Raw genomic sequence first — 23,582 nt, forward strand, 5'->3', positions numbered from 1 at the left:
CCATCAGTCCTCACAACGAGACTATCCATACTCATGGACCTTAAATTTTACCTCTTACTCCGGATCTAATCCATGCTCTCGAGTCCTTGATTGTACATATTCCTTACTCTCGGATGAGGGACAATTGGTCTGTGTCTAAATCCATACTCCCGGATTAATGAAAGATGACTATGTCCTGTCCATACTCCCGGACTAAGGACAAGTGACTATGTCTTAATCCATACTCTCGGATTAAGGACAACTGACTATGTCTTAATCCATACTCCTGGATTAACGACAGTTGACTGAGTCTAATCCATACTCTCTGACTAGGGACAAATGACTATGTCTAATCTGTGCTTCTGGATCAATGACATGTTTAAGGGTTCTATTCCTCGTATATATCTCACTCGTACTCATAAGCAGATACTACCCAATGACCCTCATAACAAATTTTAGGTTTACTCATTAACCTAAATCATTATAAATAATCGGGTATGTTCTTTAAGATGTAATTCAGACAACATAAAATAATTCGCACATAAACATATATTTAATACATTCAATCAATACTTGTATTAAAATCATGTTCATGAAATGGAATATGCACTCACATGATTAGGTGGTGACTCGGCACTCGGACAGCACTTCGTTACTCTTAAAATAATTTTCCTCGACAAAACCTAGTATCAATATCACTAGGGTTTAGTCTAACGTTAACCACGACTAATTAATAGTCTAGCTATTATTACTATTATATAAGCATTAAACAATACTTATATAACCCATAATAATAGCCCAAGTATTTATTATAAGTTCCTAATAACGTTACTATAATTAAATAAAAGCTATATTAAAAATAGTGTAGGCGTAGCTCACTTACAGCGGGTTTTTCTCAAAACCGGGCACCGTTGGAGCAGTGTTCCCGAGCCGAAAGGCTCTTCTTCTTGACGCCTTCGGGTGCTCCGGGGCTTCCGCCTCGTGCTAGAGAGGTTCCCTAGGCTTTTCGGGTGGTTTCGGGGCTAGAGAGAAGTTCTAGAGAGAGAGGGAAGTGAGGGGAGGTGTGAGGAATGAAAAGGGCTTCACCTATTATTTATAGGAGGCTGGAGGGTCACTCACGTCGTGAGTTTTAAGGTGATCACGTCGTGAGCCAGGCTGGCTACAGTCAGGCGCAGCCTGGTGCTGACATGTGGCATCGCACATAGGGTGGAAATCAGCTGATTTTCAAAAATTCATAACTTTTGCATACGAGCTCCGTTTTTGATGTTCATTATATCCACGCGTAGGTAAAAATAAGATCTACAACTTTCATTTAGACTCCATCGGCTAATTCTCGACTGATCTTAAATTTAACAGTAGGAGGAGATTAGATTTCTAAATGACCGCGAAGAATTCGTAACTCCTTCATACAGACTCCGTTTTCGTCTGTCATTTTACCATTAAGTTCCTATTAATGAGATCTTCAACTCTCATTTAGGTTGCGTAAGCCAAAAACCACTCGAACTAAAATTCGAGTTTCGAGTCGTGCACTGCTATGCAAAATCTTAGAAAATTCATAACTTCCTCATACGAAGTAAGATTTGGGCGTTCTTTTTATGGATGTTCTCGGTTTAAAATATTCTACAACTTTTGTTTAGATCACTAGGCTAAAAAGGCCCCTATCTTAAATTCACTATTTTCGTCTCTCGGTGCTATGCCGGTTTTGCCGAAAAACTTCGACGGGCCATAACTTCTTCGTTATAACTTGGATTTCGGTGTTCTTTATATGTACGGAACCCTTGAGACATATTCTACAACTAAGTTAAGATTATTTATTCTAAATAATCTTTTGTCGAAAATTTATTTTATTGTAACGCCCGAATCTACGGGCGTTACAATAAAGCTCTTGTTCTAAGTAAATTCAATGATTCAACGCTAAACCAAAGAAATAAACCAAAATTTTCTCATTTAAGTACCAATATCATTATAAAAGTATTAAACAAGCATAAGAAATATGAACTAGAATCATAAACATAAGATAAATGACAATCAAGCATGAATCCTTCAAAACCCACAAATATCCAAAGGTTTTAGCCAAGTTATCCAAAATAAAGAAACTAGCCACTCATGACAACAAGATAACAATCACAAATGTGTTTTTGCATAAAGAAACTAACAATTACTTAGAAATATGATAAGAATGTGTATCAAGCTCTCAAAAATCGCCTCTGATGTGCTCTAATGGTGGAAAATCAATGTATGAGCTGCTAGACGTAACCCCCTAGTAAATCATGAGCAAAATGACCAAAATGCCCAAAATTGTGAAGTTGTGCGGGTACCCTCTCAAGTGTTGCGTAACTGAGACTCTACCCCCTCAAGTGTTGCTGGAATGCTATTGGCTCTTTTTTCTTCACTACACTACCCTACTACTCAAGGTTCCCTTGGTCCCCTCTACACCTCACATGATTCAAATTTGGTCAATCATCTTCATGCTTCAAATGTGGATAGTCCAAGCCCAAAATAAGAATCCAATAGCCATCTTCATAAGCCCACTTCATCCAAGTCTTCAACTTTTTAAGCCCAAATCTCCATTGACGGATCTATAAAGCCCAATGATGCCTCTAAAGCCTACAAAGCCCGTCTTCAAGCAAATCCACAAACCACAACGAGCTCCAAAACCCTGAAAAATACCTCATGCAAAACAGAAAGTACACGACACGATCCATGATAAAGAAAATAAAGAATATATAATGCAATACTAATAAAAAGAGCTAAAAATTCTAAAATAAACTATAAAAAAGAAGGAAATAAAATAAACTATCAGCGCTTGAGGTCCAATAAGTGCTATCAGAGATAGGGTTGTGGGTTCGATTCTCTCTGGGAGTAATTTATAGGGGGGATTATTGGGTTTAGAAATGGCTCAATCTCCACGATACGTAAGGAAGGTTTCCTAGTCACAGTTGAATGTCATAGGCGCTAGAGGGATGAATGTGCTATATGTAAAAAGGTTTTGTCTTTCAGGGAGCATCTTGGTTTTCCAAGATTGATCTGCGTTTAGGATACCATCAGATGAGGGTCAGAGAGGAGAATGTGCAGAAGACTGCGTTTCGGACGTGCTATGGCCACTACGAGTTTATAGTGACGCCCTTCAGGCTCACCAATGCTCCTTCCGCATTCATGGACCTCATGAACCGCGTATGTAGACCGATGTTAGACCAGTCTGTGATAGTGTTTATTGATGACATCTTGGTTTACTCCAAGACACAGGAGGAGCACAAAGAACATCTGCGGGAGGTTCTGGAGACTTTGAGGAGGGAGAACTTGTATGCTAAGTTCTCCAAGTATGAGTTTCGGTTGCGCGAGGTGCAGATCCTTGGGCACCTCGTCAACCAGGACGGGATTTCAGTGGACCCGGCCAAAGTGGAGGCCGTGATGAGATGGGAAGTTCCGAAGTCTCCATCTGAGATTCGGAGTTTCCTAGGATTAGCCGGCTACTATCAGAGATTCATCCAGGATTTCTCCAAGATAGTCGTACCCCTGACCAGGCTAACAAGGAAAGTCGTGGTCTTTTGTTGAGGGCCTGAGCAGCAGGCCGCATTCGAGACTCTGAGATAGATATTGTACGAGACGCCAATCTTAGCCTTGCCAGAGGGCATGGAAGATTTTTTTGTATATTGCGATGCGTCCATCTCGGGTTTGGGCGCAATTCTGATGTAGAGAGGGCATGTCATCGCTTACGCGTCGAGGCAACTGAAGCCACACGAGACGAATTACCCGATGCATGATTTGGAGTTGCGGGCTGTTGTGTTTGCCCTTAAGATTTGGCATTATTACCTCCATGGGGTTCACTGTACTATCTACACGGACCACAAGAGTTTGAGGTACCTTATGGATCAACTGAATCTAAACATGAGGCAGCGTCGGTGGATGGACGTGGTAAAGGACTACGATTGCGAGATCCTTTACCACCCAGGGAAGGCCAATGTTGTGGCTGACATGCTTAGCCGCAAGGCAGCGCCGATCAAGGATATATGTATGAGGATGACGGTGGTAACTCCGTTGTTGGAGCGGATTCGGGAAGCCAGCAGGAGGCCATGAAGGAGGAACATCGGAAGAGCGAGCGGGTTGTGTGGTGTGTGCCAGGTATTGATGGAGGAGGTGCACAAATATCGATTCTCCATTCACCCCAGGGCGACGAAGATGTATAGGGATCTTCTTCTGGACTATTTGTGGCCCTGCATGAAGCGGGATGTGGCATGGTACGTAGAGCGGTGCTTAACCTGCATGAAGGTCAAGGCCGAGCATCAGAGACAATGCCCTGATATAAATCTGTCACACCCCCAAACCAGACGACGGAAACGTCCTAGGGTGAAGGACTTCATTTGTAGTATCACAACACATCCACTTATAGTAATCAGAATATAAACAACCACTGTATTTAAAAAGTATAATCATTTACATGTGTTTCATCATTATATACCTAAACCAAATAGTTATATAAAAAAGAAGATAAAACATAAACAACTCTATCTTCTCAAAAGCATGGGGAGTACCTGTCTACTGGTTCCCTGAGCATACAAGTAATTTGAAAAGAAAGTACCAAGATAAAGTTGAGTGAGTGCATAAGTATTTATGTTTGAAAGAATATTTTCTGTTTCTTGTATATGTAAATTGTTCCAAAAAATCCTATATTTTCTGTTGTATATGAAAAGTAGTTTTAATTACATAAAACTGTTCTGTTTGTAAATCAATGTTCAGTAATTATATTCATTTTGTAAACTTGTACGCGAGAGTGTGCATGGTTTTATCAACTGTTATTGTAAACTGTAATGTAATATTGTAAACTGTGTCTTGTAAACTAGTACTTGAGTATAGTTAACTATACACTAACATATTGTTAATATCTTTCATATGAGTTATTATAACCATACCAACTAGATTGCCTGACCCAACGCTATGAATGTGTTGAAAGCTGTTGATTACAAGTATCACTCTTAGTCGTGTATGCCTGACTGTAGCCAGCAGTCCGAGTGCGGGGTTGTCAATCCTAATATAGATCTATACACACATTGTTTCGATCCCCGGCTGGAGATTCTGCTTATAATGTCAGGAATTAACAAATATTGTTTAAATAAATTAAACAACATGTATCAAATCAATCATAAAAAGCATATAAATGTTACATGTATAATAGTTATGAAAAGTCAATCATTCTGAAATAAATGATTGATAGTATGTTCTTGAATTAGTATTCTTAACATGTATCTAAAAGATGTATACCCTTGAATAGTTTTGAATCAACCCATTGTTCTAGTAAAACTATGTACTTTAGTATACTTGAATTATTAATTAATGTTTTGTGAATCATAGATTATACCTATTATAATTTATATGTACTTTCTGCTCTGATACCGAGTATTCATGAATGTAACCCCTTACTCAACATGTTACAAAGGGTAATTGAAACTTAATGAACTAACTTTTATACTTGTATACATATACAAATATATATATATATATATATATATATATATATAAGTAAAATTTAAATGACATTCGGACAAATAAATGATGCTTATAATCCCACATCCAAACAAGGAAAAGGAATCAAAGTGGGTTATCAGTCCTAAGCCTTTTAAATCTTATATTATAATCTTATTTATAATATATATATATATATATATATATATATATATATATATATAAGTATGATTTCTGGGAGAAATATAAGTTTATAAAAACTTTTAGAAGAAGTTTGATAATTTGAAATACATTTTGGTGACTTGATGTCATTTTGCAACAATCATTGAAAACCACTTGATTTGATGATATCTGAAATCCATTTTGATAAGATACTTGAAACCATTTGTTTATAACACTAAATCTTTGTGTTAAGGTGCAGCCATTGGATATTCCGCTGTGGAAATGGGAAGACATCACGATGGATTTTATCACAAAGCTTCCCGGGACCGCACGGGGAGTGGATTCGATCTGGGTCATCATCGATCAATTGACCAAGAGCGCCCATTTTATCCCGATTCAGGAGAGTATTTCGGCCGAAAAGTTGGTTGACATTTATATCAGGGAGGTGGTGGCGTGACACGGGGTGCCAATATCGGTGATTTCAGACAGAGACGTTCAGTTTACTTCCAGGTTCTGAAAGAAGTTCCATGACAAGCTGGGAAATCATCTGCATTTTAGCACTGCTTTTCACCCGCAAACAGATGGACAGAGTGAGCGGACCATCCGGACCTTGGAGGAAATGTTACGGGCGTGTATCTTAGACTTCGGAGGTAGTTGGGATACTTACCTTCCTTTGGCTGAGTTCTCGTACAACAACAACTATCATTCGAGTATTGACCGTCCTCCCTTCGAGCTGTTGTACGGGAGGAAGTGCAGGACCCCGATATGTTGGGGTGAGGTTGGTCAGAGGGTTATGTCAAGACTACGGAGAGGATCCAGCAGGTTCGGAGCAGGATTCAGACTGCTCAGAGTCGATAGAAAAGTTATGCCGACAAGCGCCGATCAAACTTGGAATTTCAGGTCGGGGATATGGTTCTCCTAAAGGTGTTACCTTGGAAGGGTGTCATCTGATTCAGGAAGCGAGGCAAGCTGGGCCCCAGGTATATTGGACCTTTCAGGGTTATAGCCCGGGTGAGCAAGGTTGCGTATAGGTTGGATATGCCAGCCGAACTCAGTCAGATTCATAGCACTTTTCACGTCTCCCAGTTATGGAAATGTTTGGTGGACGAATCAGAGGTGGTACCCTTGGAGGATATTCAGGTTGACAACAGCCTAAACTACATCAAGAGACCGGTGGTGATTCTTAACAGGAAGTCAAAGGATCTACGGAACAAGAGGGTGGATCTGATAAAGGTTCAGTGGCAGCATCGAAAGGGCTCGGAATGGACCTGGGAGCCGGAGGACGAGATGAGGGAGCATTACCCAAAGCTTTTTCAGGATCGAGCGGCAGACTTCGAGGGCGAAGTCTTAAATAAGTGGGGGAGATTTTTAACACTTGGTATGTTTTCTTCAATATATGTGTTTTTCTCTGGGACTCGACGAGTTGGAGGATCAACTCATCGAGTATGGACGTTTAAGTGACCGACTCGATGAGTCGGGAGACTAACTTAGCGAGTAGGTGTTGGATAAGTGAAACCCTAAATCTGAGGGTTTGCACCCTATATAAACAACTTAACTCAGCCTCCCTTGTCCCTAACACTCTCTTGAAAGCTTCATATTGAACCGTAGTTGTTTGTGTGTGAGTTAAAGCCATTTTGGTGTTCTTGTGTGGATTGTAAAGCTTGGAAGGAAGAAAGGAGATTGGAAATCGAGTTGGGGCTTGTAGATCCGGAGATCTTACTTTATTTTCAGCAGCTTCAAGGTATAATGCCCCTGTCTTGACTCATCTATGTGTTTATTCATCTTTAACTTGGGATCTCTATGGATTTCTAAGTCATTTTTCGGATTTGGAAGTGTTGAGTGGGTTTTGACTTCAGATATGGGCCTTAAGATGGGTCTCATGGCATAACGGTGCCAACTTTAGGGCCATGAGAGCCCCATGCACATTATAGGACACTTTATATGGATTTTCGAGCTAAAAACCCCATGCATGTGCATCAAGTTTGGAACTTTACGTATAAAATGGACATTAGGAGGCTAGGTCTATGGTTTTGGTGTGTTAGACATCATTTAAATCGACTGTATGGAATTGGTCAAGGTTGGACTCGGCGAGTTGTTCTTGGCACTCGACGAGTCGGTGACCATTGTGCACCAAACCCTTTTGGTGAATGGGTAAGTGTTAGGAAGGAATTCCTTTGTGGGTTTAGACGCGAAAAGGGACCTGGAAGCCACGGGACTCGGCGAGTGGTATGAGTCCATAGCAATCTCCCAATCTTTGAAAATGGACTCGACGAGTTGTTCATACAACTCGGCGAGTCATAGACTGGACAAGTTCTTAAGTTTGAGATGAACTCGACGAGTTTAAGAAGGAACTCAGCGAGTCGGATGAAGACGATCCCGATGTTGTGATTGAAGCAGAACCCGTCGAGTTTTTGCTAGACTCGACCAGTGGAGCCGGTGTTTTGTGTAGGATTAGAGAGGCATGGACTCGACGGGTTGGTAGGCCAACTCGGCGAGTCGGGTCAACTGAATGATTGACATTGACCAATATTGACTTTGACTGAACTTGGACTGACCCTGTTTAGGGTTGTATGTGATGTGTGTTGACTTGAAGGTTGTCGTGTAGAGATCGAGGAGTCGTAGGGAGTCGACTTGTGCGCCGAGGATAGTTCATACAGTGCACGACATTAAGGTGAGTTACCTTCCAGTAGGGGTGGGTCAAAGGCCACAATGCCGGTCCACCAAAAAGGAGTATTTAGAAGATAAGGGTCTTTGTGATTATTATCTTGGTCTAGTTATATGTTGGTTATGAGGTTTATCTGGGTAGTATGTTATGTGTATAGTAGGGATTAGTTTCCCCGACAGTGGTCCTTAGGGCCCAAGGGTAGGTCAGTACCCGGATATGCCTGACTGTATGCTTATATCTGTTGATTGTATGCTAGTAGTAGGGGTGAAATAGTCCCTAGTTACCAGTTGAAAGATACCGATGTTGATTACTGGTTGAAAGATACCGATGAAGGTTACCGGTTGAAAGATACCGACAATATTGTATGGTATGTGGTATGATGGGGGAACTCACTAAGCTTTGTGCTTACAGTTTTGGTTTTGGTTTCAGGTACCTCTTCATCAAAGGGGAAAGAGCCGGTGGCGTAGCAGCGCATCACACACACATGTTTCCGCAAGAAGTTTTTGGGACTGTACTCTGATTTTCCATACTTATGACGTTATGGTTTGAAATACAACATTATGATATTGTAATGGAATGTTTTATTGACAATGTTTTGGTAAAATGTTTATTAAATGCGTTAATTCAAAAATGATTTTTTTGGCCTTGAAAATTGAGTCGTTACAAATTTCTTGGTGAAATGAAAAACCAAAATCAAAAAAATTTGGGTTGAAATAAACCTTTGGGTATCAATCATCAGACAAAGAATAAGGAGAAGCAGTGCAACCAAGGTCAAAGGGATCTTCGGATATATAACAATGCCAATGCTGGAACACTTTACCGGATTCAGACGTATTCATGGTGCCTCCACTATACACACTCTCGAAATTCCTCTTGGTTTCTCCTAAAGAATTAAGAAAATAGTCACAATCACAACTTTGAGATTAAAAAAACTATAACATGAACAAATTTCACCCATTTCGAGTTTTTGTTTATTAAGGGAGAATGTAAGGAAGGCTGTTAATGGAAATAACACAAACTGAAGTTTTTTGTAAAAAAAAAATACTGGAAGATTATTTGGAAGGAATATCCACATATACCAGTAGTCTTTTTTATCATGAGTTTCTCTAAAATAAGCAACCAAACAAGATTAAGTGATCTCAAAGAGGTCATGTAAGTTTCATCTTCATACAACATCCAATTGGTTCCACATCATGTTCATCCTCTTTTCTGTGATAGCAATGATAACCCATAATGCACAGAGGAAGAAACTCAAGTTCAACGAGTAAATTACGGTGGTTGTTTCATCAACTATTACCAGTCCTAGCTAACTTGCAACTCCTATTTGAAGTTTAATTTCAAAATTCAGTAAAATTTATTAAAATCAAGAAAGTCTACTAATAATGCAGTTGTTGTTTTAACAACTCCATTAGAAACACTTACCATTAAAGTTGAAGGAATAGAACCACTTCTCTTCCTACTTAAAAAAAAGATTTTTTTAGCTTCTCAACATCTTAATGTTTATGAAAAGGTTGGACATTAATCAAACACCTTACTAGCAAAATCTTCCGGAACATATTTTTCAGGTAATTATTGATTTGGAAGCAACAGGTCAGAACCATAACATAAATAAACAAACCGACATCCTTATCAAACATATGTAGAGACCAAATTAAGAAGATATCAAATTTCCTTTGTTTATGAGGCAAAGGATAAACCTAGACTATGCTCAGGCTAACTGATCTCTGTCTAGAAAGTAACATGTACATATATAAAATAAAAGATGAAAATCGAGTAAATTGTAAAGGGGTTGAAGAATTACCAACATATAGTGCTCTTGGTTCACGATGGAATTAATATGGTCGAAGGAAGGGCGAACGGTGACTAGTAGGATTCCGGTGACAAGTGAAAAGGTTCCGATGGTGGTAATTTATGTCTTAATTCATTCAAATCAAGGAGTTTGTTTCGGTGACAGAGATTTTAAATAAAGAAAATTAGGGTTTGTTTATCTTAAAAGAAAGGGAAAGTTGGGGATGTTAGATTACCAGACGGAAGTTCTTGGTGCTGAAGTCGGAGAAAGGGTAGGCAACCACGACTAGAATAATGGTCCCGTTGAAGACGAGGCACATGGTTAAGTTCGGGTGAAGGCAAACTTGAATGGTAAGGTTTTGTTTGTTGACAAAGATGGTTCGATGATTTGCCAGTTGGATCGACAACTTCTTGTTGTAAAAGATAGTTTGCCATGGTGTGTTGTCTTTATCTTTCTTATGCTTGCTTGATTTTGTAGAAGATTAAATCGAGAATGAGAGAAATAGATACATATTGGTGGAGGGGGAGAAGTGAGTCTGAGGTTGCTGGCAAGGGGAGGTCGCTAAACATATCGATTGTAGAGAGCACGTAGTGAGTGAGTGTTCATAAAATAAGCCCTGGAACTAACAGTCCTTGCAATTTTGTGATAAGAAATGCGCCTTTGACTAAAAATTTTAAAACGACATTTTTAGAGGACACATGTTTAAGGTAAGCGCCTAGGGATGGCAAAAGAAACCGAACTCAATGGTAAAAACCGAAAACCGACATATTAGGGTCATGTCTGGGGTCGGTTAATCGACGTTGGGATCGGGTTTGGTATGCTTTTAGAAAATTTTCCCGGGTTTGGTTACGGGGATGGTAAACAAAATACCCGTCCCGATTACCCGAAACCAAAACCAAAACCGAAACCCATTACCTGAAACCGTTAACACACACACACACACACACACACACACACACACACACATATATATATATATATATATATATATATATATATATATCCTTGAGTTATCTTCTTTGTTGTGAACGATTTAAAAATAATTTCTTGAGATAGCTTCCTGTTTATTTGTAGTGCTAGTGTTTTTACATTTTTTTTATTCATAGTACTTAGAGTAATAGTGATATTATGGTCTATGAATGCTAGTGTATTTACTGTTTTTTTGCCACTAGTAACCGCTTATATATCAGAACAAATATATCTACTGTTAATGGTTTTGTAAATTATCAAAATTATTTTGGATATGAATTTATTCTTGCATCACTAAGTCTCATGGTTTTGTATTCTCATTACATCAAAATTATTCTTAATTTAAATGTTAAATAGGGATCCCCGTTGGGATACCCGCAGACCCAATAGTATTTGGTAAATGGGTACCTGTTGGGAATCAGGTCGGTGATGGGATCGATTTTCATATTCGGGGATGGGGGCGGGATTACCAAAACCCGTCCCAAACCCACCCTATTGCCATCCCTATAAGCGCCCTTTGTGTTTATAATTCTTTTCGTTGGACACAAAGGCAAAACGTGTGTCCTTTATCCTTTAAATTTTAAAAATCGGGTATTATATTTAGGACACACAAAAAAATGCATATTGTAAACTAGCACATGTCATTATTCACATGTCATTAAAGGATTGTTTTCTAGTAGTGTCATTTGGTAAATTTTATATAAATATTTTTTGTGTTAGATTGTCTACAACCAAATATTAATAAATTATAAAATTAATCACTAAAATTACCAAATTTATAAAAGGTAACTGAAAAAATAACCATCGTCTTCGAAAATTTAACAAAAATAAACATGTTTTTCGCTAAATTAACAATTTTATTTATTGTTATTTAGCAAATATTTTGTTTAGTTATTTTATATAAATGTCTTTAAAAATCTTATCATTAGAGTGATCTTTATATTTGATTTGCATACAATTAAAATAAATAAAATTTTGATTTAGAAATATTTTTAACTATTATATAGTTAATTTGAGTTTATTGCAGTAGCCTGCAAACGTTAAAAAACATACAAACTTTTTATTACAGACTGCAACAATTTGGTTCACCTCTTCTTTAGATGATTGCAGATATGGTCCACATACTTCGAAGGTTTTCGCTTTGAAAAACAAACAACACCTAACTCTTTGGACCTGATATGGACTCGTAATCATCATTTGGCGTCATATAGTGGTGATGGTCGTCGAAGGAAAGGAAGATAATCTTGATGGTCTTCACCTTTATATGGTGACATAGGGTGTTGGTAAGGTCCACCGGGGAGAATGAACATGAATGTGTGACCCTTTCCTATTTTAACAGCGATAAATATTAAAAAAATTGAAGGAAATATAAAAATACAAACAAAGGCTATAATATACAATACTGGAGACTACACCAACCCGACACAAAAATAAATGAGTTTGGGTTGAGTTTTTCTGCCAACCCATTTATTAAATGGGTCAAATTCGGGTTTATAAAAAAAATCCATGATCGACCCGTGCATGGGCGGTTCAGACATTTTAGGGTCTCTAAGCAAGCTAAAAATTTGACACCCTTTAGCCTTTAATATACTCGGAAATCAAAAATAGATGAGATGAATATGTCGCAGAAAATAGAATCGGTAGAAGAATGCAATGTCATTTCAGTTTCATGAATGCAGCGATCGTTGATTTATTTTTCCGCTTCGTTTATTTTGTGGTTACCGGATTGAATTTTTTAATGGACTAAACTTTTGGATTTTGAAAACTATGAGGCCATAAAATTAAGGGCCCTAAGCCCTAACTTAAAAAACTTATACATAGAGATAGAGGGCCCCGTGATCCGTTTAGGTTTTAAACTTAAAAGAAATATATATATTAAAGCCCAAATGATGTGCTTATGGTAGTATGCATTTCAGATAACTATAAATTACTATATGTTGTCTAAGCTTACTATTGCGTAGGAAAGCTTTTTTTTTCTTACCCATGCCGTCCATAATTGTGTATTTTTTTGTGCTATTAATTTCAGATATCTATAAATTACTATACGTTGTCTAAGCTTACTGTTGCGTAGGAAAGCAATTTTTTCTTATTGATTTGCCCATGTTGTCCTTCTTTTTTTTTTTTTTTTTTTTTTTTTTTTTTTTAAATATTTGCAAAAATATATGATGAATTATATTGTTTTTGTTTGTCCTTGTATATTTTGAATATGGTTTTGAGTGTATATATTTTTTGAGTCTTAGAATACAAAATATTATTGAGAATTTTGTCACGGATAGAAAAACGTTTCGATCGTGATTGTAAATCTTGATAAAAGAAAGGCTTCTTCCTTATGTAAGATAATGGAAACAACCTATTTGATTAATAAAAAAAAATCTACCGGTGATATATTTGGGTGGGATAATGACTTAAAAGGATAATATATTTGTCGATTTATATACATTTACTCACTGAGCTTTTTTCGTCCACATTACTCCTTCAACTTCTTAAACAATACACATTCAGTCCTTATGACCGGTCACTCCAGGTTATCCGTTAAAATGACTTAATAGAGTAATATATTTATCATTTTGTACACATTTAGTCCGTAATATTTTTGTATATATTTAGTCCTTAATATTTTTGTATACATTTAGTCCTTAATATTTTTTTGTTGTAAAAATAAGTCATTTTTGTTTTTGTACTCATTCAGTATTTATGAATAATTTCTTTTGGTTTTCTCATGATATCTTACGTGGGACAATCATTAATGAAATGTTGTGAGCTTTTGATGCTTATGCCCATCGCGATCTCGACTACTTTATTGCTTAGGTCATGTGTTCTGAACGTCGTAACTTCTTCATACAATCTCGGATTTTAATGATCTTTATAACAATGTGTTCGTATTTTAGTCTACTACAACTTTCGTTTACATTATATCTGTAAAAAGTAATATATATTTATTTACGATCTTTATATATGTACAAAAAAAATATTACCCTATTAAGTCATTTTTTCTGGCTAACATAGAGTAATCGGTCATAAGGGCTGAATGTGTGAAGTTTAACAAGTTGAAGGGGTAAATTTGGATGAAAAAAACTCAATGACCAAATGTATACAAATCGAAAAATATATTACCCTTTTAAGTCATTATCCCTATTTGGATACAAGATTAGATTTACTTACTTAGGTATACTACTCAGCATTTAGTTCATTTGTAATCTATTTTTGTATATGATCCACGAACTCGAATCTGACCTGCAAACCCTAATCTAACCAACAACCCACGAACCCATATAAATAAATGGGTTGATGGGTCGTGTCTGGGTTGATCTTTCAAACCTGCCAATCCATGATGTGTATAGTTAAGTAGGTCGTGTTCGGGGTTACTGTAGTGTGACCTGTCAATCCGAACATGATACGATTGACAACCTAGGTTACATCGCTCGTTTTAAATTTGACGAGAACCTAATTCATAACTAAAATAACTCAAAAAGACTGAACCTTAGGGTTTGGAAACTTATTGTAAGATGAGATTTTTATGTGTTGTGGGTTGGGAAAAAAAGAAAGAGAGAGAGAGAGAGAGAGAGAGAGAGAGAGAGAGACAAAAAAACTAATGTAACAGTCTGTTCAATAGGTAAAGAAAGAATCACTCTCTCCCTCCCTACGACAACAAAAAATTTGAGGAAACCACCCCAACAGGAATTTAGCAATTTTTCTTTATATTTTATTACAACGGAAAATGATGTATAGGCCCTATAATGTTTCTAGGGTTGACCCATTTAGCCAGTTAACTTATTTTGTGGCTTAATAAGGGAACAAATTACTCTTTTTCCGGTCGAGTAAGTCCTTATTTCAATTTTGAAGGGATTAGCCGGCCATTTTAAGTCCACCTCCTTCTACTAACACCACATCGGATGCTGACTGTGACTTTCGTTTAGTGCCATGTCATTAATTAGTCGTCTCCTTCGTAATGTCAGTATATGCTTTATAAAAGAGCCCTTTTACATCCACTGTTCAACACTTCATCGGTAAACCCTTTTTTATGAGCTGCTTCTGAATCCTCAAGCATGAAACCCGTATTCTTACAAGTAGATGTCCACTTCCAAGGAATGTTCGCCAGAAACCCCATACGCTACACCGATGGAATTACTCAGAGGTTTTCGGACATCGATTTCGCAGGAATGGACAAGGATGGGTGTGTTGCATTCATCGAAAGGTTCACTAGGGAAAAGTGTGAGAAGCTCTATTACTGCCAACCTGATATTGATTTTCCAAAAGGTTTGACTCTAATTTGCAATGACCCCGATTATTACGACTTCATTGAAATTGCATATGAATGTGGTGTTATACTCCCTATGTATGTAGACCATTTTGGGGATAGTAACATACATGAATGGTTGGATGAAAACAAAGACGAGTTTGTTGGTAACATTAAGGAAGAAATACTTGATGGTGCAGGACTGGTTAAGGAAGTTGCACCAGGGTATCGGGATGTGGATGACACAAACGATGAGGTAGAGAATGGCGACGATAATGACGACGAGGATGAGGATGTCGCTGGCGATGAGGATGACCATCAGAAGCCTTATTTTTTTTATAAAGGGTAATGAGATTCAGGTAGATATGGGTGAGAAAGCAGGTGCAGGTGGAGTTTTTCGAAGAAGACATGGGTGACAATGAAGATGTTTATCCTGAATTGCCAAACATTTTCAATGATAAGCTCAATTAGAAGGAGCAGGAACCTATTTTGGGTATGAGGTTTGAGAGTCCTAAGCAATTGAAACACATGCTTTGTAACTATGCTGTCATGAATGGTTATCAATTATGTTTTGTTAAGAATGATACTAGACGATTACTTGTCAAATGTTGTGATGACAAATGTACTTTTAGGATTTGGGGGTTCTTGGATGAGTGAAGATAAGTCTTTCCAGATAAAATCTCTTATCGGTGAGCATAATTGTGCAAAGAATTTCAAATTTGGATCAATTGTGACTTACAAATGGATAGGGACCCACTTTAAGCACCAATTTTATAACAATCAAAAGATGAGCGTCCAAATGCTTAGAGAGGAGGTAAAACAGATTTTGGGATTAACGTGAGTATGAGTCAGTGTAGGAGTGCCAAGAAGTATGCATTGAGTCTAGTTGAAGGGACAATAGCTGAGAATTATGCAAGATTATGGTCATATGGTGAGGAGATTAGAAGACCAAATCCTGGATCCACAGTTAAAATTTGTGTTGATTCAATGCCTGATGGTAAGAATTATTTCATCAAAATATACATATGTTTTGCTTCAGTAAAAGAGGGATGGAGGGGAGGATGTAGGAGGATCATTAACCTGGATGGTTGTTTTCTGAAAACTTTTTGTCAAGGGGAGTTGTTTTGTGCTGTGGGTAGAGATGCTAACAATGGAATATTCCCAATTGCTTGGGCAGTTGTTTCTGTGGAAAACAAAGAGAATTGGAAATGGTTCTTAGAAACTCTTTCAGAAGATTTGCAATGTTGGAATGATGGTAACGGTTTGGTTCTAATTTCGGATCAACACAAGGTATGGTTCAAAACTATTGCATGTTCTAAATTTAGTTATTGCTTTTTCGAATTTCAAACATTAATGTGACTTATGTAGGGTTTATTGAGGCAGTAAAGGAAGTATTTCCAGCAGCTGAACATAGGCAGTGTGCTAGACATATCTATGTGAATTTTAGAAAGACATTTAGTGGATCCATGTTTGAAAAACTGTTTTGAAAAGCGAGCAAGGCAACAACTGAAGCACAATTTAATGTAGTTATGAAAGAGATTGAAAAATTAAATCTGGAAGCAGTTGTGCATCTTATGGCTAGAGATCCAAAGACTTGGTCTTTTGCTTTCTTCAGAGTTCATAATTCTTGTGAGTCAGTAGAGAATGGTTTTTCATAGAGTTTTAATAGTGTGATTTTGGATGCCCGGAAGAAACCAATAATAAGCATGTTAGAGGACATTCGTATATATGTGATGCAAAGGATGGTGACTATGAAACTAATCGGACAAGGATGGAATGGTTATTCTGTTTGTCCAAATATCAGAATACGGTTGAATATGCTCCAAACTGAGCAAAGGTTTGTACATGTATCCAATTACATTAGTACTTTACTCTTCACATCTCATGATATTTGCGGTTTTCATCTATATATGTAGGCATTGGCATGTCATTTCTTGTGGGGGGATGAAGTTGGAGGCAAGGAAAATGGACAAGGCGTTTACTGTGAATGTTGAAAAAAGGAATGCAGCTGCAGGCTATGGCAACTTAATGGATATGACTGCGTACACTCAGTTTCCACCTTAGGCTACTTAAATTTGACACTTGACGGTCCATATGTAGATCCGATGTACTTGGCTGCATTATACCATAATACTTACAAACAACCAATCCATGGGATTAATGGACAAAACATGTGGCCTTCTACTGACTTGATACCCCCTTTGCCTCCATTGAAAAGATGTATGCCAGGAAGGCCAACCATAAAGAGAAGAAGAGATGCTTCTGAATGGATGGGAAAACATACCGTCTGCAAGGCAGGGAAGAAAGTTTCTTGCAACATATGCAAGGAGAAAGGACACAACATGGCTACTTGTAGTAAAGGTGCAGGAACATCCAAACAAAATGGAACAAAGAAACAAAAACCTACACCTATAAAGGAGTCTGTAAACGTTGCCACATGAGTAGGGGATGATGAGGTAATGGCAGATGCTATTGATGTTGTGGATAGGCCTGGAGATGAATAGCGAATGGTGGGAGTCAATGTACGGGATGAAGGGGTGAACGTCAATGCTCGAGTTAAGCATGTTAAACCACCTAAAATGCGAAAGAAGTCATAACGAATCATTAAACTGAAGCTTGCAAAAAATGTGGGAGGTGAAGGTAGCAGTGTTGCAATGGCCATGGACTTGGATTAAGTAACTGTTTGTTATTTGTAGTAAATGTGTGTCGTAGTAAACAAATGATCTTTGTATGTTCTTTTATGGTGTGCTATGAATATTTAGGGGGTATTATGGGCATTTTAGCCAAAACAAAGTAAATTGACCATTTATGATGTGGGGGTATTTGAGTTATTACTATTTAAATTGACCATTTTGGTTGTAGGGGCATTTTAGTCATTAGAAATAAAATTGACCATTTTGGTTGGGGGGGGGGGGGGGATTTTAGTCATTAGAAATTAAATTTAACATTTTGGATGTGGGAGCATTTTAGTCATTAGAAATTAAATTTAACATTTTGGATGTGGGGGCATTTTAGTTATTAGAAATTAAATTTAACATTTTGGATGTGGGGGCATTTTAGTCATTAGAAATTAAAACCATTTTTGGATGTGGGGGTAATTAAGTCGTTGCAAAGTAAATTGGCCATTTTGGATGTGGGGGCATTTTAGTCATTAGAAAACTTTATTCCTTTTTTTTCAAAAAAGGTTTGCAGACAAGCAGATATGGTTCAATTGTGTGCAAAGGTATTTTTTATCCCTTTTCCCAAACTGCACCATTTGTGGTCCCTGTCTATGCGCATAAAAAAGGTAAATTCATTTTGCTTTGTCTTGTGGTCCCGTACCAATTGATGAAACATATATAATACTCAAATGTTTCTTTCGTTCATGCACACATACAGATACAGGTGAAAGATAATTTTTTTTTAATAATAACATATTAAAACACATTTCACCCATGGGTTTGTTTACATCGCTTTCTGCTATTCAATAACCTATTACATAGATCATCAACAAAAAACTTCATCAAAAAACGATGACAATCAGCAGCCCAGCAACACCACCACCAAATCTACAGACCAACATCACAAACTAATACCAACAACCCACACAAAATCTACTACTAATATTGACACTAAACAACATAGGCAACACACCAAAACACAAACCCAGGAGTGAAATGCTTCAACCTAAACAACATTTTTTTTACTTAAACACCAAATACGTCACTACAAACGCACTAACAACACCAAAAATCCCAACACCAGACATCAGTTTCTTACATTTGTTGTCCTTGAAGACCATCTTCACATATGCTCCTTGTAGAGAAACGAAATGATTTTTAAGATCAGCAACCATATTTGAGATATTCATCTGACCAGCACGAACGTCATCGACCTCAAGGTTCATGGCATCTAAGTGTCGATTAACTGCCTGACGGAGCTCACGCAACTGGTCTTGGAAGTCCTCCCGTATAAGAGACAGTTCCATCTGGGTTTGCAGTAGATTGATGGCCATGTCTTCGTTGGTTACACCATTCGAATGATTCTCATCCATGTGACGGCGGTAATTTGGAGACCAGCTGTGTTCTGCACGTCCGCTCGAAGCCATTTTGGAGTAAACTTAGAGACGAGATTGGGGTAAAGAAGTTTGCAAATGTGCCCTTTTAGGTCAAGGAAGTCTTCATTTTATATGGAGGTGCTAGAATTGTCGATCATTGCTCCTTACGATTCGCCTTCAACACGACGTCGTTGCGGTTGTTGGACGATTTAACTTCTTGCCATGTCATCGCTTACATGTTAGGTTAGGTTTATGTGGCAACGTTAACCGACTACAATAGGTAAAAGAAACTATATTATCAGGTAACAAATAATTCGATCGCTTATTAAGCCACAAAATAAATTAAATGGCTAAATGGACCAATCCTAAAAACATTACGGGGCATCTACGTCATTTTCCTTTATTAGAATGTTGTATTAAAAGGAATCTCCTCATTCCACTAACAATTATCCACGTCCCGACAAATCTTGACCTCGTAGTAATCACCCACCGCCAAACAAAAAGTTTTGGTTTTGATCCTGGTACTTGTTACCCAATCCTAACCACTCCAGACTTCAAGTCTTCAACCCAATTGATTTGTACACCAGTACAGAACTTAAACATCTTTATCGCATGGAGAAGAAACAAGTGGTAATCATTGGGGCTGGAATTAGTGGTCTTGTAGCATGTAAATACTGTCTTTCCAAAGGCTTTGATCCGATTGTTTTCGAGTCTGATGGAGATATTGGTGGCGTATGGGCTAAAACCATACGAACCACTAAGCTACAAACATTCAAAGGGATGTACCAGTTTTCAGACTTCCCATGGCCTTCTTCAGTGATTGATGACTACCCTACACAAGACCAAGTCCTAACTTATCTTCGCTCCTATGCCACTCAGTTTGACTTGATGAAGCATATTCGATTCCATTCCGTAGTGAAAGAAATTGACTTCCATGGGGAATCGTCGTATATGTGGTCGCATTGGAATGGAATCAACGGAACTTTTCCACAAGGTAAATGGGAAGTCACTGTTGAGACAAGTCAAAGTCAAACACCATCCACGAAGGTAAGTGGAATTCACAAAATTTTTTGAGTGATTGATTTCAACATTAATTCGATCTTAAACTCACGGAATTCAATTTCAAGTATTTCGTTTTTGTTGTAGATGCCGCAATTAGTTTTTCTTTTTCCTAAACCTTCATAACAAATTTGGCTATTAGTAATATCATAGTGCGTATGTTTCTTCTTTAATTATTCAATTTTGTAAGTTGTTTAAATTTGTTTCATAACGTGTTGTCATGTGCGGATAATAAATTTCAAGCATTTCCTCCTTGTTGAAGATACAACAATTAGTTGCTTGAAAGATGATTTTAAGAAATCAAATAAATAATGTCATTCATCATTATTCGAAATCCTTAGACGGATTTACAAACCAAACAGAAGCATACAAACCAATGAAATTGAATGTCATTTTCTTGCCAACTAAACATGTGACACATTTTTACTTTCTTTAGATTTCATTCCTTTGAGAGATTAAAGTTACTTCCAAAACAGGTGTACGAAGCAGATTTTGTGATTTTGTGTGTGGGAAGATTCAAAGATGTTCCAAACATACCGCCATTCACTCACGACACAAGCCCCGAAGTTTTCCATGGCAAAGTAATTCACTCCATGGACTATTCTGCTATGGATCATGAAAGAGCTAAGCAATTCGTTAAAGGGAAGAGAGTTGTTGTTGTAGGGTTCCAAAAACAAGGGCTTGATATCGCGATGGAATGTTCATCAGAAAATGGTTCGATGCACATGATCATAATCTATCTACAATTGCATACAACATATTTAGATGAAGTATTAAGTATACTACTATGTTTCATTTACGACCAAATATGCAACATGCAACATGCAACATAATACCCATAAATTTTCATCATTGAATAAATTGATAAAAACTTAAGCATAATGTTTTAATACATTTGTAAAAGTTTTTAGATATTTGCAAATTAAATGGTAAAAAAGCGAGACATGGTTGCATAATTGGTTAAAGAATGAAACGTTGCATTTAACCTATCTGGTTTTCCTTAGCTTCATTTCTATTGATATCAGGACCAGAAAATCCGTGTACAATTGTATACAGAAAAGACCGATGGAAGATATCTAATTTCAGTCCATGGGGAATTCCGTTGCAATATTTATATTTAAACCGCTTTTCAGAGCTTATGGTGCATAAACCGGGAGAAGGTTTTCTACTCGGTATGTTGGCAACCCTTCTATCACCTCTTGTAAGCACCCCTTATCTAAGCTTGAGCTTAAAGCTCATTTACTTCTCTATTATAACATTCTACTTTCGTTGGTTTTTTTACAACATTGTATTTTTTATTATTTTTCCTTATATTATGAATACTTTCTATTTTGAAAATTTTATTCAATTATACTCCCTCCATCCCATATTAATAATCCATGTTTTCTTTTTGGTTTGTCCTAAATAACAGTCTACTTCTAAAAATAAATATCCTTTTTATAAAAATACTCATCATTATTAGTCCACATACCATAAAATTAAATGCAACAAATGGGTAAAACTATCATTTTATTTAATAAAGTTAGTGATAATTAATGTTTTTTTAATCTATTTGTCTTTTATATGTGAACAATAATTTTGGGATGAAGGAAGGGAGTAATATTATATTTTCATTTTTTTTCTTATTAGAATATTATGCTTTAAAACATCTCTTAGTTAAGTTATAGTAGTAAAAGTTGTTTTGTATATAGATGAGAGGGTGAATTTCCAATGTATAATCATATAATAGGCAGAAATAAAATCAAACAAATCAATAAAAGTACATTGTTATATCTTATACCAGAGGTGGGGTATTTCAAAACTGGTCGAAACCCACATAAAAAAGAATCTTCCTCTCGTGAAATTCAACATGGTACCTGAGCGTAGCTTCTCTAAGGACATGCGTTCGTGTTTACTTGCGGCAATGCCCGAAGACTTCTTCAACCGAGTCGAAACCGGAAGAATTCTCTTACAGAAATCTCCCGATTTCGGATTTTACAAGGATGGCATTGTAGTCAATGGAGGAAATAAACAAATTCAGACGGATATAGTCATATTAGCTACCGGATTCAAAGGGATCCAGAAGCTCAAAAACATTTTCACATCACAAGATTTTCGCCACGTCATTGCGCGTCCACCAGATTCCCGAGTTGCTCTCTATAGGTGAGCAAGACATATGACTCATTCAATCTGTCACTAAAATAGCCTAGTAACACTGGATTCACTGTCACTAAAATGGGTAGAATGTGTGAGGAACTTTTTAGCAACGAGCAAATCCGTTGCAAAGAGTTTAGAAACATCAGAAATTTTTGAAAAGATGGTGAGACAAAAAATTGCACTTTTTTTGGCTCACCAACAAAAAATTATATGGCCCAAGTCTAATTTACATGGTACAATATGTTTTATTATGTCTGAAGTTGCAGAGAAATGGGATTGCGAACACAAACAACATGCTATTTTTTTGTATTGTATCAGGGAATGCATTCAGCCAAGAATACCACAATTAGCGATAATTGGATTCTCAGAGAGTTTTTCCAACCTGTTCACATCGGAAATAAGGTGCAGATGGGTTGTAGAGCTTCTTGATGGGGGATTCAAGCTACCAAGCATTGAAGAAATGGAGAAAGATATCTCAAATTGGGATGATTATATGAAGAAATCCTCTGGTGAATACTATCAGAGGTCATGCATAACAGCTTTGGATATATGGTATAATGATCAACTCTGCAAAGACATGGGTTGGAACCCTAGACGTAAAAAGGGGTTTTGGGCCGACTTATTTCAACCTTATGGCCCCATGGACTATGCTAATCCATAAGTTTATAAAAACCATGACTTGCGCATGAATAATAAGGACTTTGTTATGGAGCTAATTGCGAAATGTAGCAATGCATTTTCTCTTGTTGCTCATGTGAGCGATTTACTATACTTTTACCAATAATAACCATGATCTTGTAATTCTCTACCTTTGAAATCACGATAGACTCGATTTGAGAAAATTGTAAAGGGTAAGTGTTATATATGCTGTTGTAATTTATTGGCCTTATTTGAAAAGTTTAAGGTTTAAGGTTAATTCATAAACTATTATGAAGTTGTGTGCAAATTGTAGCCTTGTAGGACCAACAACTATTATTCCGTGTACTCGGGCGATTGAAAGGGTTTCTTTTCTAATGACTAAATTCCTCTAAATACTAAATAAATAGTCCAGGGATTGTTTTTGTAGTTTAGACAGAAAGAAAACGAGACA

The 23,582-nt window shown here is 37.2% G+C and overlaps 1 protein-coding gene across 1 annotated transcript; it reads left to right on the forward strand.

The window, feature by feature from the left end:
* The first annotated feature begins 19,747 nt into the window (after window positions 1–19,747).
* Window positions 19,748–23,381, forward strand: LOC145042383 (putative flavin-containing monooxygenase 1). Its single transcript, XM_078990785.1, has 5 exons — window positions 19,748–20,344; window positions 20,833–21,070; window positions 21,382–21,557; window positions 22,140–22,498; window positions 22,811–23,381. Exons 1-5 carry the CDS (start codon window positions 19,910–19,912, stop codon window positions 23,151–23,153), a joined length of 1,551 nt encoding a protein of 516 aa, XP_078846911.1. The 5' UTR covers window positions 19,748–19,909; the 3' UTR covers window positions 23,154–23,381.
* Window positions 23,382–23,582: the final 201 nt, after the last annotated feature.

This window comes from Lactuca saligna, chromosome 4 (genome assembly GCF_052625555.1).
Source record: "Lactuca saligna cultivar CGN05327 chromosome 4, ASM5262555v1, whole genome shotgun sequence".
NCBI classification, from domain to species: Eukaryota; Viridiplantae; Streptophyta; class Magnoliopsida; order Asterales; family Asteraceae; genus Lactuca; species Lactuca saligna.

Coding starts and splice junctions, on each gene's coding strand:
- LOC145042383 (XM_078990785.1), top strand. CDS start 19,910: ATGGAGAAGAAACAAGTGGTAATCATTGGGGCTGGAATTAGTGGTCTT. Junction 20,345..20,832: donor GTCAAACACCATCCACGAAG/GTAAGTGGAATT, acceptor CTTCCAAAACAG/GTGTACGAAGCAGATTTTGT. Junction 21,558..22,139: donor CAACCCTTCTATCACCTCTT/GTAAGCACCCCT, acceptor ATCTTATACCAG/AGGTGGGGTATTTCAAAACT.